General features: G+C 46.4%; 1 protein-coding gene across 3 annotated transcripts in view; it reads right to left on the bottom strand.

Moving 5' to 3' along the window:
• Positions 1-15,009, bottom strand: part of DOCK1 (dedicator of cytokinesis 1) — a 535,347-nt gene that overhangs the window by 433,722 nt on the left and 86,616 nt on the right. For 2 of the 3 annotated variants that reach the window (XM_039465108.2, XM_074383077.1), the window contains exons 11-12: positions 6,561-6,633; positions 3,008-3,150 (exon numbers count right to left, since the gene is read on the bottom strand). In XM_039465108.2, the coding sequence (XP_039321042.1) occupies positions 3,008-3,150; positions 6,561-6,633 (216 nt within the window). The remainder of the gene's footprint in view (positions 1-3,007; positions 3,151-6,560; positions 6,634-15,009) is intronic. The other variant, XM_039465109.2, reaches the window with a different exon arrangement.

Below are 15,009 nucleotides of genomic sequence, written 5' to 3'. Positions count from 1 at the left end.
GGGGAGGGAAAGAAGAGTCCCAAAGAGGGCGAGGAACGCCCCACTCTGCGAGCTCACACGGGGACAGAGACGTCCGAGATAACAGGGAAATGGGAAACTGGGAAGGCGGGGTGCCTGTGCCACCACAGGGCTCCTGGTGGGAGGCGGGGAAGGGAAAGGGCCGATGAAGAGGAATGGGAGACGAAGACCAGAGAGAGTCCACAGATCCAGAAGTGGCTGTACTACTCCGGGCAGGACTGCTTCTTGGTGTTTCTTTTCTTTCCTTTTTTTAAATTTTTTTTTTTTCTTTTTTCCTTTAAGATACAAAATTCCAGATGATGGGAGGGAGAGTTCGAGGGAAGGAAGAACCATCAACAGAAGGCAGCCCCCCAAAGAGGTACTGGGGATGGCACCCCGACAGGAGCACACGCACCACTGCCCAGATGTGCATTTCACTTGACAACTGCCAACAAAAGGCAAGTGGGAGCTGAACCCTGCCTACACTGGCTCACCAGGCCACAGGCCCTGGCACTGCCAGCAGCTCCCTACTCACCCAGTTGACCAGGCCCCTTTCTCTAATTCACACAAAAGCACCCTGAGCTAACAGCAGCTCGGACCTACAGAACAGGCAGGGAGACAGATCTGAAGAGGGCCAGGCACTTCCTCACCCTAACCCCCGGCTCTAGCCTCCCGCAGAGCAAACCAAGCCAAGACCCTGACGGAAGTGCCTGAGGAAGCAGCGCCACGGATGACATGGAGCTGGCCTTCACTGGGACACCAGGAAGCAGCTCAGAGTTCCTCACATCTAAGGAGTCTAAGTCCAGAACTCTCCCCGGAGAATGAATGTCCACAGGCTAAATCTAAGAGAAAGACGCTCTTTGAAGGATGGCAGGATGTGCTGAGGTCATTATTTACAGAGGTCGAAGGTGAAGAGATAAAGATAGAACGCTGAATAACACTTAATATTAGAGATGCTGTGTTTCAAACACCTTTCTCAGAAACACCAGCCTGCTCAAATATCTTAATACATAAACTAATGTATTAGTGACACAATTACATTTATTACCACGTACTTTACAAATGGAAATTAAATGTTCCTGATTACTCTGTGTTTTGAATGCTTTTCTCACAGGAGAAAATGAGGCCAATTTTCACAAAAGAAAAAAGTGCATTTTGGGTTGACATTTGCTTAACCAGAATAACTAAAAACAAAGAGAATTAGCATACATTCTATCTCAAACAATAGAACCAGATGTCTAGAGTGCTCATGAATTCACTGTTCACAGAAAATGGCCCACACCTCTGGGTTCAGGGATCAGAATAATTTGGATTAAATATTCAGGATTTTATCTATTGTGACGAGGAACTATGTGGGCACAAACCAAAACCAGGCCAAGGCCGAGCTCAAGAGACAGGAGGCACCTGCAGAAAGACAGGGCGAACAGACCCAGCACTTCTCTCTGGAGATGCGTATCTGCTCCAAGTCCCTCCCACTCCTGAGACTGCTAGCAGTCACTTGACAGACAAGCAAGCATCCGGTGAAGCCAGCATGGCTCACCTCTGACCTGAATTCCACCCCTCAGTGGGCCCTGGAGAAACATTCAGGTTGAATGTAAACATGCATCCTCATGTTGATTCAGGAAGTCACCAGGGATCCCCTTGACAAAACTATCCCTGTTCTCCTCCCTGGGATCTCACTGTGACTTGAAAAGGCCCACTTTTCCCAGAAGTTCAAGGAACCGGGCCCTGTGGCATCAGCCCCACGTTCTCCAGCTTCAAAGATCTTGGCCACACACCAGTGAGCCTTGCAGAGGCAGGCTTCGGGTCCTCTTTCCCAGTGATTTCCTACTGGCCTGACACCAAACTCCACTTTCCCTGAATGACTCTAATAAAAGTTTGTCAAAACTGATGACTGCAAGAGAAACCGGAGAGCTGAGGGCAGCCCCGGCTCCAAGCGCTGAAGGATCAGCCGGCAACCTTCGCACAGGTGCTCAGAGCCTGACTGTGACTCCAATCTAAACAGCCCTAATTGGACCTCCCTGTGATGTTCAATTAAAGTGTAAATTGGGAGGGCTGTTAATTTATGAGAAGATGGGTCCTGGGTCAGCTGAAAATTGCTCTGTCTGCAGAGGCCACATCTCATTAAAGTTCTGGGTTGGGGTTTTTGTTCCACTACTGTCTGCCAGAGACAGGGGCAGTTCACACCAGAAGAAAGCTGAAGGTCCCTGCAGAGCCCTAGGAAGGCTCATTCTCTCTACCATTCTTCAGGCTCAATTCACATTCGCCTTTAGAACAGGAGGAAATGAATCAAGATGATTGTTTTTTAAAAGCCTAGTGACATAAGGTAGCTGAACAATGAAGCAGGCCTAGTCACCTAAGCTCTACCGTGTGTGTGTACAGGCAGTCTGCATGGATCAGGGACGGACACGGTCAAGTTCTGAAGGTGACTTCCCCTCGGGCTGGAGGCAGGGCCTCAGTCACAGTTGTTCCTGGCAGCCCTCCTGGCCAGCCAAGTGCCAACTGTCACCAGCCTGAGGTGATTGATTCATTCCTTCTGCCAGCAGCAGGTCAGCTGCTCAAAAACGTGTCAGTGCGGGATTAAAAACGGTGAGTGTGAGGCGCGGTGTGAGGGAGGAGACATCACTTACATGACAGAACCCGGGGGAGCAAGTCTGCACAAAGGAAGTCACCTTCTTAGGGGGACCATCGGGGAGCCCCAGAACAGGCAGTGATCAGCACACTGCATGGGCAGAGGGGAGTTACGCCTACCACCTCCACGTTCCTCTAAACATCGAATCCCACCTCAGTGTCCTCCCAGGAGGTGGCTCTCAGCAAAGAGCCAATCAGCAAGAAAGCCATCATGCCCTGTACACAGGAGCAACCATCACACACATTCTCCAACACGGTCACTGTCACTGCCGTCATCACCAACATCATGATCAAGTTCAGACCAAAACACAACCCAGACAGCACTGTCCCAAATGCATGCAAATGGACGCGGACAGAAACGAAACGGGAAAATACGTACCCTGCCCCTTGTGGTTGACTTCTTTGGCAGCGATGACTTTGTTTATAACAGTCTGAAGGAAGTCATTCTCCCCTGCCACCCTGGGTGAAAAACGGGATGACATGTTCAGCGGCTTGTGTCGAATGGCGTCGTCCAACGCGAGCCTGGAGGGCACGGGACGACCAAGACCACAGGAGACAAAGGGGCACAGAGACCCGTGGGTCACGGTAACAAGGGAACATAAGAGATCATCGTCACCGAGTGCGAGAGAGAGGCATCATGAGTCAACGCACGACAAAGGATGGGAGAGGTGACAAGAGAAACAGGGAAAAGCATTGATCAGGAAAATGCTGAACCACGAGAGGGAAGTAGAGCAAATGAGGGCAACCCTCTCCCCAGGAAATACACGTGCACCAGGCCGCCACTGTGTCTCCATCAGACAATTGTCTTTAAAAAAAAGAAGCTTGTCTGAAAGCCACATGGTTGAAAGGCATGTACTCCCAAAGAATGTTTATGGCCATTCCTCCTATTTCAATAATTCTGAACACAGCATAGGTCAAGGGGCAGGTGGTCTAAAGGGAGAAGCAAAATCGAGATGGAAAAAAAAAAAAAAAATTCCTAAAACATAACTGCTTGCAGAAGCTTGCTACTCTGCTCTCTTGGACTACGTATACAATAGACCCTAAAATGACTAAACGTGAGAAGAATGGCAGTCTGTGGAGAACACCACTGCCGATTCCCACGTGTGGCACTGTTATGAGTGCAGACCACCAATGTGTTCGGGGCCCGTGAACCGGAAGCCCGTCACAGATGCTGTGCTGTATGAGAGACTGGCTGCAAACAAGTAGCACACCCAAACAGAAATCCAAGTGGCATAGCAAAGGGTGCTATGAAATGAGCCAGAAAATATACGGCATGGCCATCAAGTTTAAAATCAGTCCTGGGAACAAGGACAGTGCTATCCGTCACTTGAGCCACATGACTCTGGGGGGACTGAAGACGGCTGTCGTTTACTTCACCACGTTAAAAAAGACAGAGAGGGAGGGGGACGTGCAGCGTGCCTCCTTCCCTGAAACCAACCCTGTGAGACAATCAATCAGTTTTAATGGAGCAAAAAACAGTTTCATGAGCATGACATTTCCCGAAGAACTGGTTTCATTGCTTATTTTGCTATTAAAAATCATGCTGTTCTTTTGTTTCTAACACTGCAAATATTCATCTGTCTAGTAGTCTTCCTTTAATGGAGCACGGGGTCACAAATTACGTAAGAGTTACACACGGAATAATAAACTTTTCAAGTGGACATTCCACTACGAGACAGAAAAAGATGTCAGCAAAGTACAACTCATACACGACTCATAACATATTCTGTGAAAATCAGTGAATCTATTAAAACTAATAACCTCCCTAATTTTTCAAACAATCCCTCAGGTTGTTTTGTTTGTTTTGTTTTGTTTTGACTTTTCACAGAGGACACTAGCAGGTAATTTCAACTTAGTGGCACATCTGGGCATCAAGAAACTCTGAGGTCTAATATATAATATAGCATTCACAACAGCAGGGGGCTGCATTATTTCTCACGAGAGAATGAGGCAATTTAATATTATAATTTTACAAAGGTGTATTTTATTTATTACCTCAATATCTGCCCATGCTCCACAATAATATTACCTTTGTTTTCTAAGGAAATTTCCAGATTCTGCAGCACTGTGTTGGCTTTATAAACTCTCTTCACTGGGTGCGACTTTCTCCAGCAGAGCTTTCTGGAAACGTGCAGTGTATGTATGTGCTGCCCGGGACGGTAGCCACGGGCCTCGCCTGCTGCCGCACTTGAAATAGGACTGATGTGACTGAAGACTAAATGTTTAATGCTACTTCATTTTCATTATTATTAATTTTTTGAGACGGAATCTCCCTCTGTTGCCCAGGCTGGGGTTGCAGTAGTGTGATTTCGGCTCACTGCAACCTCTGCCTCCCGGCTTCAAGCAATTCTCCTGCCTCGACCTCCAGAGTAGTTGGGATTACAGGCGCCTACCACTACACCTAGCTAATTTTTGTATTTTTAGTAGAGACAGGGTTTTGCCATGTTGGCCAGGCTAGTCTCGAACTCCTGACCTCAGGTGATCCGCCCACCTCGTCTCCCAAAGCACTGGGATTACAGGCGTGAGCCACTGCACCGGCTCATTTTAAGTATTTTAAATAGTCACATGGAGCTAGTGGGTTAACACACTGGACAGGAGAGTAAGCCTAAAGCAGTTAAGCCACAAGCGACCTTTGCCTTTTGTTGTGCATGGTGAGATACATGCAACTTAACCCTGACTCCAAGCTCAATAATGCAGGGTTTACTGTTATTCCTATGTCAAGAAGATAGCAAAATCTCCCACTGAGCTGTACAAAAAGCCTTAGGATGCTATCTGACCAGATCGCCCGCCTGCTAAGAAAGCTATTCTCTTCCTGTCTTAGCCAGTGGCACTCAAGTCCCAGATGAGTCCGGTGGGGTCGGGTGTGGCGGTTCATCACCAAGGAAGCCTGGGGCAGAGGGAAGCCAACCTCACATCTCCTGGCCCACAAGGACAGGCCCCCTCAGCCACCTGATTACTACCCGCTTCCTAAACCCTTCAGCCAACAGCTGAAAACAGTAAAACTTCTAAAAGCTGAAAATGGGTTTCAAGTCTGAAATCAATTAAGAATAAAAGGGAGGGAAAAGTAAAAATGCAGAACACTATGGCAGGTGGATTCCACTTCCCTCACCATGGATTCTTCCCTAACAACACCCTCAACCCCACACCCAGGAGGAGGAAGCTGTCTCTTACAATTAACATCAACACCTGGATTCCTTTTTCTCTCCCCCGGTCTGAGGAGTAGGAGTGCCAGTAAGCGGCCCATGACCACCGTCTAGGCACACTCTTGCTCCCATCACCAAGGAAATAAACGCCAATTCTTTCCACCAGTGCCACGGGTTCTACCCACAAATCAGATAATCAATTTAATGAACCTCCTCCAAGAGCTTTTTCTCAGCTTTTGTGCCTCTTTAACGACTTCAGGTCAGAACTCAAGAAAAAGCCTAAAAACCAGCACAGATACGGTCCTCTATAAGCAAAAACCGAGACAGAAAAATCAGCAGCGAGATTATATGCTTTAAAGCATGATTTCTCGCTTTACCAAAGAATTCATCATAATTTCGTTTGGTTTTCTGTTTTAAAAACAGCAACCTCCTATGATGAATCTGAAAGTATTGTGTTTTGAAAATACAAATAGCTACTAGAATAAATCAATTATGTAAAGAAATGTTCAGGCTCAGAGCAGAGTTGTAATTCTGTGCCTTCTATATGATAAGGCAATTCAATGATCACAAGTAAAACCTTCTACTTCCAGGACTATAAACAAACTTGACGCAAGCTTCCTATGGCTACAAAAAATTCCATGTGCTACAGCAGTGATTAAAGAGGTTTTTTATAATTATAAAATAATCAATCCTTACTTATGCTTATCGATTTAATTATAAAGATAATTATTACAAGCCTGTGTTTCCCGAATTGTATCTGGCTAAGTACTTGAATTGCTCCATACTTACGGCTGAAAGGGAATGAAATGCTGCTTATCTTCATCGTCTACTTTTCCATTTATAATATCTGTGACATCCATCACTGGGGACAGAAAGAGAACAGAGATTGTTTTGGCTTAAATGCTATAATCACAGAACACAAACAAACAAACAAACAAACAAAGGAACATCAGAATATCTTCTGGCAAACAACAGCAAAAGCTGTTTCCTCATAGTCAAGCCTAAACTATTTCCATGTCTGAAAGACAAATTAAGTTATCAGAAAATGCTGGCCCAAATGGAGTTGGGACGCAAATGGCAGAGTTTCATTTAATAATTTCCTTTGCTTATTATCCAACTGTCACCCTAGAGCTGCCTTGTCCAATAGAACTTTCTGTAACAATGGAAAATGTTCCATGACAATGAGCAAAGAAAATGTGAAAGCATAGGCCAGGCGCAGTGGCTCATGCCTGTAATCCCAGAACTTCAGGAAACCAAGGTGGGCAGATTGTTTGAGCCCAGGAGTTCAAGACCAGCCTGGGCAACATGAAAAACCCCATCTCTACAAAAACCACAAAAATTACCCGGGCATGATGGCGCAGGTGTGGTGGCACGCGCCTGTAGTCCCAGCAACTCAGGAAGCTGAGATGGGAGGCTTGCTTGGGCCCAGGAAGTGGAGGCTACAATAAGCCAAGTTCATGCCACTGCCCTCAGGCCTGGGTGACAGAGTGAGACCCTGCCACACACAAAAAAAACTGTAGAAAGCATGATGGAGGAACAAAAATTTTACTTTTATTTCATTCATTTCATTTAACCAGTCACATGTGATGAGTAGTTACTACGCTGGCCAGCCCTGTTCTGAGGCCTCACGTTTTTGCATTACCCCAAACGATAAAGCGAACAGGTAGGTGCCATTACCCAATCACCCACCACATGCTGGTATCTGTCAATGCTCTTTCAAGAGGACACTTCAAGGCAAATCTTCAGAGCCAACTACCATCCTGCTGAGAAACTGAGGCTTGAAAACAGGCATAAACAAACAAGCTGAAATTCGACAGCTAGAAAGTCTTCAAGACCCAAGGTCTTTCACTCTTGTTAAACTGTCTTCACAAACACATCCCCCGGAAGGTCTAGGCTGGCTAGCATCACAAGAAAGGCTAATATCCTTTGCAATGTTCCTGTGTTAAAAAACATCTCCTGATTGCATTCAGGGTTAACCCAGAGATACTGTCTACCTTTCAAACAAAATTCCTTTTGTGCTCAGTCATGACAGAACAAGAAGATCCGAGAATAATCCCAGACAGCCCCGGACACTTTCCCTGCCTCTGCTGTTGCTGAACCACCACACTGGACTTAAGAGAGGAACATGCCTTGTTTATTTTCTTCACACAAGACGCTTCCCCAGGAGGGTCTCTTTGTGGCCCGGGGTCTCTATCTTCACGTAAGAGGATCAGTCTAAATATAATTTGTCCAATATCCAAGTAATCCTATATTGAAAATTTTTCTTTCTACCACCACCGTCCAGAAAGGGGAGGGGTGTGTGAACCAGAAAAGCAGCATTCTCATCCCTTGATCGATCTGGTGGAGCCCAAGGAGCTCAGCAGTGCATTCTAAGGGACGACACCCACACTCACTCCACTGAACCAAGGGGACTCGAAGAGCCAACCGCCTGAGGCTGTCTTTGCAGATACACGTCAAAGAATCCCAAATAACTTGGAACATCCAATGACGGCTGCTCAGAAGATGCATGGCCCAGAAACGGGCCCTCACTTGACCTGGGGAAGCCTTTTCCAGGTTCCTACACTCTTGGGGGTGACTGAACCGCACGTGACTAACTGCAGCACGCACCTTTTTACCTTTTTTCAAGATGCCTGAGACCACTAGTTCAGCATCCTTCAATAAATGCATCTGGGCAGCTGCCCGCTATGGGTCAGAACCAAGGTCGCCTGACCTGAGCAGGCCAGCCCTCACATGCCAGTGGGCGCTGGGTGGCCTTCCTGGGTGCCTGCAGAGCTCCTCTCTGCCATGGGACTCATCTCATCAGCTGACTTTGGGACTCCCTTGCCACATCCCCCGTGCCCAGCCCTGGAACACAGCAGGACCATGCGCAGGAAGGCAGCAAACAAGCAGGAAACGCAGGCAGAGTCTGAGCACCCGGAGGTGGAAAAAAACCCGAGTCCTGCACCCACCCTGAGCTTCAAGGAGAAAGACCTGACATCACCAGTCATCCCACACTTCCCAGGGATGTTCCTGACTGCTGTTCAGCACACGGCCCCGGGACGAGGAAGTGCTCCCTGCAGTTGGGACACGAAGTCCCTGACACCAAGGGAGGAAATAAAGGACTTTGGAGGAATACTCCCCCAAACAGCCAACCCAGGGTCTCTACATTCAGGTAAGAGGATGGTGAAGAGACAGCATCCAGCTGAAGCCTGCACAGCTGTGTCAGGGAGAGGCCAGGTAGACAGACAGCACCTCACGACGCTGGAATACCAGGGCAGGAGAAGGAGGGAGGCAGTGGCGTCAGGACGAGATGGAGGCCCAGGGCCAGCACAGGCAGGAGAGCAGAAGGTGGGAGGTGAGAAACGTCTCACGGGGAGACGGGCTGACAGCTCTGTCCTGTTTGTGGGGCTGCACAGGACGACCTGCTCATAGCAACTGGACTCCTGCACCCTGCAAGTCAGCAACTCCGCCGCAGGGGCTGTTGGCAAACAGGCCCAGGTGAGAGGCTTCAAGCCCGAGGATGCTCCTGCGCAGCTACTACACCACAAGGTAGAAACGCCCTGGGAACCCAAGCAAAGGACTGCCAGAATCACCAGGCTCCAGACCGCAGCCCGTGAGAAGCCTAATTTTTGAATAATACTTAATAAAATAACATGTTCATAATGCTAGGTATACTTACTACCGAACTGCATACCTAAAAGTGGGTAAGATGGCAAAAAAAGGGATGGAAACAACTCTGAAAAATCAATCAGTAAATACACTGTAGAATGTGATACTGTATTTAAAAATCATATGCCACACACAGAAAAAAAAACCTTAGAAACAAACATATTATAATAGACATGAGGTACTAGCCCAGCTATGTGAAACTATGGAGGATTTGTTTAATTACAGTTTTCTTTTCCATAAAACTTCCATTATTTTTATGATTTTCTAGATTTTTCTAGCTTTTAGAAAAAGAATCCACCCACTTTTAGAAAAAGATAGAAAAGGTTACATTATAAAAACGTTAAAAAACAGAAATGTGACACATTATTTTCAACCAAAGACTAAGAACTGTAGTCCTAAAGGTTTATGAACATTTTTCTCATTTTAAGGAACTGAACTCTGTTGACACAGACATGCAGAAGTCATTCTGAAGAAAACCTCAAAATTAAATTTGCATGTGGAAACTGAAGCTGCATACGAATAGGTAGAATACGATGACCAAAATGTTGATCAAATTTCTCCGACGTGGGAAGTTTTCCTTCTATCCCTTCTTTCTTCTATTTTATTTTATTTTATTTTATTTTTTGGAGACAGGGTCTCACTCTCTCGCTCAGGCTGGAGTGCAGTGGTACAATCATGGTTCACACCAACCTCAACCTCCCAAGCTCAGGCAATCCTCCTACCTTGACTACTCCAAGCATGCACACCACCACCACACTCTTAATTTTTTGGTGGGGGGGGGTGACAAAAAGAGTTATTTATTTGAATTCTTTTTATATACATATATATATATTTTTTTGCGTTTTAGGTTTTGGGGTACATGTGAAGAACATGCAAGATTGTTGCATAGGTACACACATGGCAATGTGGTTTGCTGCCTTCTGCCCCATCACCTATATCTGGCATTTCTCCCCATGCTATCCTTCCCCAACTCCCCACCCCCTACTGTCCCTCCGTTAGTTCCCCCCTCACAGACCCCAGTGTGTGATGCTCCCCTCCCTGTGTCCATGTGCTCTCATTGTTCAACACCTGCCTATGAGTGAGAACATGTGGTGTTTGATTTTCCGTTCTTGTGTCAGTTTGCTGAGAATGATGGTTTCCAGGTTCATCCATGTCCCTAAAAAGGATACGAACTCATCGTTTTTGATGGCTGCCTAGTATTCCATTGTGTATATGTGCCACATTTTCCTTGTCCAGTCTATCGTCGATGGGCATTAGGATTGGTTCCAAGTCTTTGCTATTGTAAACAGTGCTGCAATGAACATTTGTGAGCATGTGTCCTTATAACAGAATGATTTATAGTCCTTTGGATATATATACTCAGTAATGGGATTGCTGGGTCTAATGGAATTTCTATTTCTAGATCCTTGAGGAATTGCCACACTGTCTTCCACAATGGTTGAATAAATTTACACTCCCACCAACAGTGTAAAACTGCTCCTATTTCTAGACATCCTTTCCAGCATCTGTTGTCTCCAGATTTTTTAACAATAATATAATAATAATAATTATTATTATTATTTGGCAGATACGGTTTCACCATACAGCCCAGGCTGGTCTTGAACTGCTGGACTCAAGCAATCCACTCACTTTGGCTTCACAAAGTGCTGGGATTACATTTGTGAGCCACTGCACCCAGCCAACTGTCCTTTCTTAGTAACAAAGAGATCATCTGGTTGGACGACACACTGAATAAGTTAGAAGCAAGTCCTACTAAACAAAATTTCGCCAGATGTGCTGAATGCCACCATGTGATGGGAGGGGAGGTGGTCTGGTGGCAGCAAACTGCCAGTCACTGAGGGGCCCGTAGTGACGAATAAGTGATTCAGGTTAAAGCAGAGATTCTGGTTTAACTGGACCAGGAGTGGGGCCTGTACAATAATTTGGTGGGGGGGCGGGGTGAGCTCAGAATCTGACTCTGTAGTGCAGGCTGGAGTACAATGGCGAAATCATGGCCCATTTGCAGCCTCAACCTCCCTGGGCTTAGATGATCCTCCCACCTCAGCCTCTTGAGTAGCTTGGACCACAGGTGCATGCCACCAAGCACCCAGCTAACTTTTGCATTTTGTAGTAGAGATGAGGTTTCACCATGTTGCCAGGCTGTTCTCGAACTCCTGGGTTCAAGCGATCTGCCTGCCTCAGCCTCCCAAAGTGCTGGTATTAGAGGCATGAGCTACAGCACCTGACCAAGAATTTTATTGATAGCTTGCAAAATTTTTTTCATATTCAGTTAGAGGTGAGAACCACTGTATTCAGATACTTACTTTTTGTGCCAAAAATTTACATAGCCAGATCACATAATGAAATATCTCAGAGAAGAGTTTCTAGGAGGAAACTAGAAACTCCACAAGCAGAATGACCAGGTCTTTCTTTTTTTTTTTTTTTTTTTTTTTTTTTTGAGACAGTCTTACCCTGTTGCCCAGGCTGGAGTGCAACGGTGTGATCTTGGCTCACTGCAACCTCTGCCTCCCACGTGCAAGCGATTCTCCTGCCTCAGCCTCCCGAGTAGCTGGGATGACAGGGGTGTGCCACTACACCCAGCTAATATTTTGTACATTTAACAGAGACCGAGTTTCACCATGTTGGCTAGACAGGACTCAAACTCCTGATACCATTATCTGCTTGCCTTGGCCTCCCAAAGTGCTGGGATTACAGGCATGAGCCACCGAACCTGGCCTTTTCTCTTTTTTGTTTTTTGAGACAGAGTCTCACTCTGCAGTGACACGATCTCAGCTCATTGCAACCTCCGCCTCCCAGGTTCAGGTGATTCTTCTCCCTCAGTCTCCTGAGTAGCTGGGGCAACAATCATGTACCACTATGCCTGGCTAATTTTTTTTATTTTTCATAGAAATGGGGCTCTACCATGTTGGCCAGGCTGGTCTCAAACTCCTAACCTCATGTGATCTGCCTGCCTCGGCCTTCCACAGTGCTGGGATTATAGGCGTGAGCCACTGTGCCCAGCCAGATTCTTACTTATTATGTACAGACACACACCAGCTGAGCAGGTCTAGGAAGGCTGGACCCTCTGGGATGAACACAGAAGCCACAAAGGCTCAGTGCTCAGTGCTTGGGACCGAGGGATGAACAGAACATCCCCACCTAGGGTGTGCAGTGGAGCCAGGCAAACCAAAAACTGCTGGGCAACTGTGACACCAGAAGGGACAGAGAACTCAAGAGGACCTGGAAACCCAACATTAACAGTTGCAGGCCTGAAATCTTCCCACAAAAGAAAACAGATGCCTGTGGGTGTCTCTGAAGCACGTCACACATCATCTTTGCAACCCCATAGAGAGAGGGGAATGTTCCATGTGCCAGTCAGAGCAGAGCAGCAGGGAGAGGCCACACTCTGGAGAATTGACGGGCAGAAGACAAGATGGCAAGACTAGAACTTGGCCTCACATGGGTTATCAGAAGCCCCAATATCAATGGGTACCAGGAACATGAGACAGGAAAGGAAGGAACCAGAGACCAGTACAGACGGGAGGAACCAGGGACCACCGGGAGTGTCCATGTGGTCAGCAGATATCAGGGGACAAGGCAGATGTCCCAGGTGGCCGCACAGCCAGGGATCCAAATTCCAGGGACCAGGAGACAGTCAGATGTCTCAGCCAACACTACCCAGGTAGGGGCTCCAGAAACAAGGAACTGTGTCAAGGCTGCCCGCCCTGCCCCAGTGAATAGCCTGGGTTTCTGTAATTCATGGAGAACTCCAGGAGCTGGGAGGCCCAACCTAACTCTAGACCCCACCAAGCAAGTGTATGTGAGCATGTAAGAAACAGTAAAAGGCCGCAGGGGTGTCAGCTGTGCCCATGCCCATCACTCTCTCCATCCATCAGGACCTCCACGTTCACGGACCGTCAACCCAATGAAAGCTGAAAAATATTCCACGTTTTTTAAATTCCAAAAATTTTAATCAAAAGAAGGTAAGAACTGTCAGCCTGTGGTCTAGATTTCATCTTTGTTTTAAGAAATATGAAAGTACACATTCGTAGGAACTTATGACATGATCCATCTTGTAATCTAATAACCAGAGCAGCTGTAGCTCTGGTGTTGAAAAGAGGAGTGACTTCCATGTGTTGTCCAAGATTCCTCTGATTGCTCAAGTGAAGCCAATTATGCCTGAGGCAAAAACTAAATATTTTCTTGAAACTACGGTAAAGGTGGAAAAGAAAAAAAATTTCTGGAAAATTATAGGTTCTTTAAATATAACACTGAATAACATGTAAAACATGCTACAGGCTCTGACAAATGGAGGGGCAATTTTCAAGTATGGATTCGAGTCATAGGAGAGGAGAATAAGGGCATGATGATACCTGCCTATGGTCTCAGTTACTCCAGAGGCTGAAACAGGAGGATCACTTGAGTCCAGGAGCTTAGGGCAGCAGTGAGCTGTGATCACAAAGCCTGGATGACAGAGTTAAACACTGTCTCTTAAAAACAAAGAGAGGTATAAAAATGCAAAAGGATTTTCTTAGCCCAAGGCCATGGGGACTTCAGAAAGGAAACCGCACCGTTACCATTTCACCCACAAATGGTAAAATCACTGGAACACCCTGTTAGTTAGCTCTACTGGTATACTGAATTCAAGTAAATTGAATTAATATGCTGTTCTCATTATGTCTGTATCACTGGTATTGCTTACTCCTTATGATGCAGTAAATCATTTATTTAAATAATCTGAAATATTTTTCAAAATATTCCAGGCAGAGCACAGAGGACTTTCAGGATGGTAAAGCTACCCAGTGAGAGACTGCAATGGTGGATATACAGTATTATTCAGTTGTCGAAACTCACAGAAAGCACAACAGCAACAATGAACACTAATGTACACTATGAACTTCACAGGATGATGATGTGTCAGTGTGGTTCACCAGTCTACAGGGGATGTTGATAACAGGGAGGCAGGGGGAGGGAAGGAGGAATATATAGAAACTGTCTGTATTTTCTGTTCAGTTTTGCTTGAACCTAAAATTTTTCTAAAAGTAATGTTTATTTAAAAGGCAGGGGAAAATGGACTAAATTCAGAGGTTCCTGATAGCCAAGGCAAAGAATGTCTTCCCCAGCTGTTCAAAAAAAAAAAAAAAAAAAAAAAATCCAGCTGTGTGTCAAGAATCAGGAACTTTTCACCGGGTGCTGTGGCTCATGCCTGTAATCCCAGCTCTTAGGGAGGCAGAGGCAGGAGGATCACAAGGTCAAGAGATCGAGACCATCCTGGCCAACATGGTGAAACCCCACCTCTACTAAAAACATAAAAATTAGCTGGGCATAGTGGCGTGTGCCTGTAATCCCAGCTACTCGGAAGGCTGAGGCAGGAGAATTGCCTGAACCCAGGAGGCAGAGGTTGCAGTGAGCCGAGATTGTGCCACTGCACTCCAGCCTAGCACCTGGTGACAGTGAGACTCTGTCTCAAAAAAAAAAAAAGAATCAGGAACTTTCACCGGGCGCTGTGGCTCACGCCTGTCATCCCAGCTCTTAGGGAGGCAGAGGCAGGAGGATAGCTTGAGCCCAGGAGTTCGAGACCTGCCTGGGCAATACAGTGAGACCCCATTCT

The sequence above is a fragment of the Saimiri boliviensis genome, chromosome 12 (genome assembly GCF_048565385.1).
Source record: "Saimiri boliviensis isolate mSaiBol1 chromosome 12, mSaiBol1.pri, whole genome shotgun sequence".
Classification (NCBI taxonomy): Eukaryota; Metazoa; Chordata; class Mammalia; order Primates; family Cebidae; genus Saimiri; species Saimiri boliviensis.
Note: the sequence above shows the minus strand (reverse complement) of the source record. Positions and strands in the feature narration are given on the sequence as shown.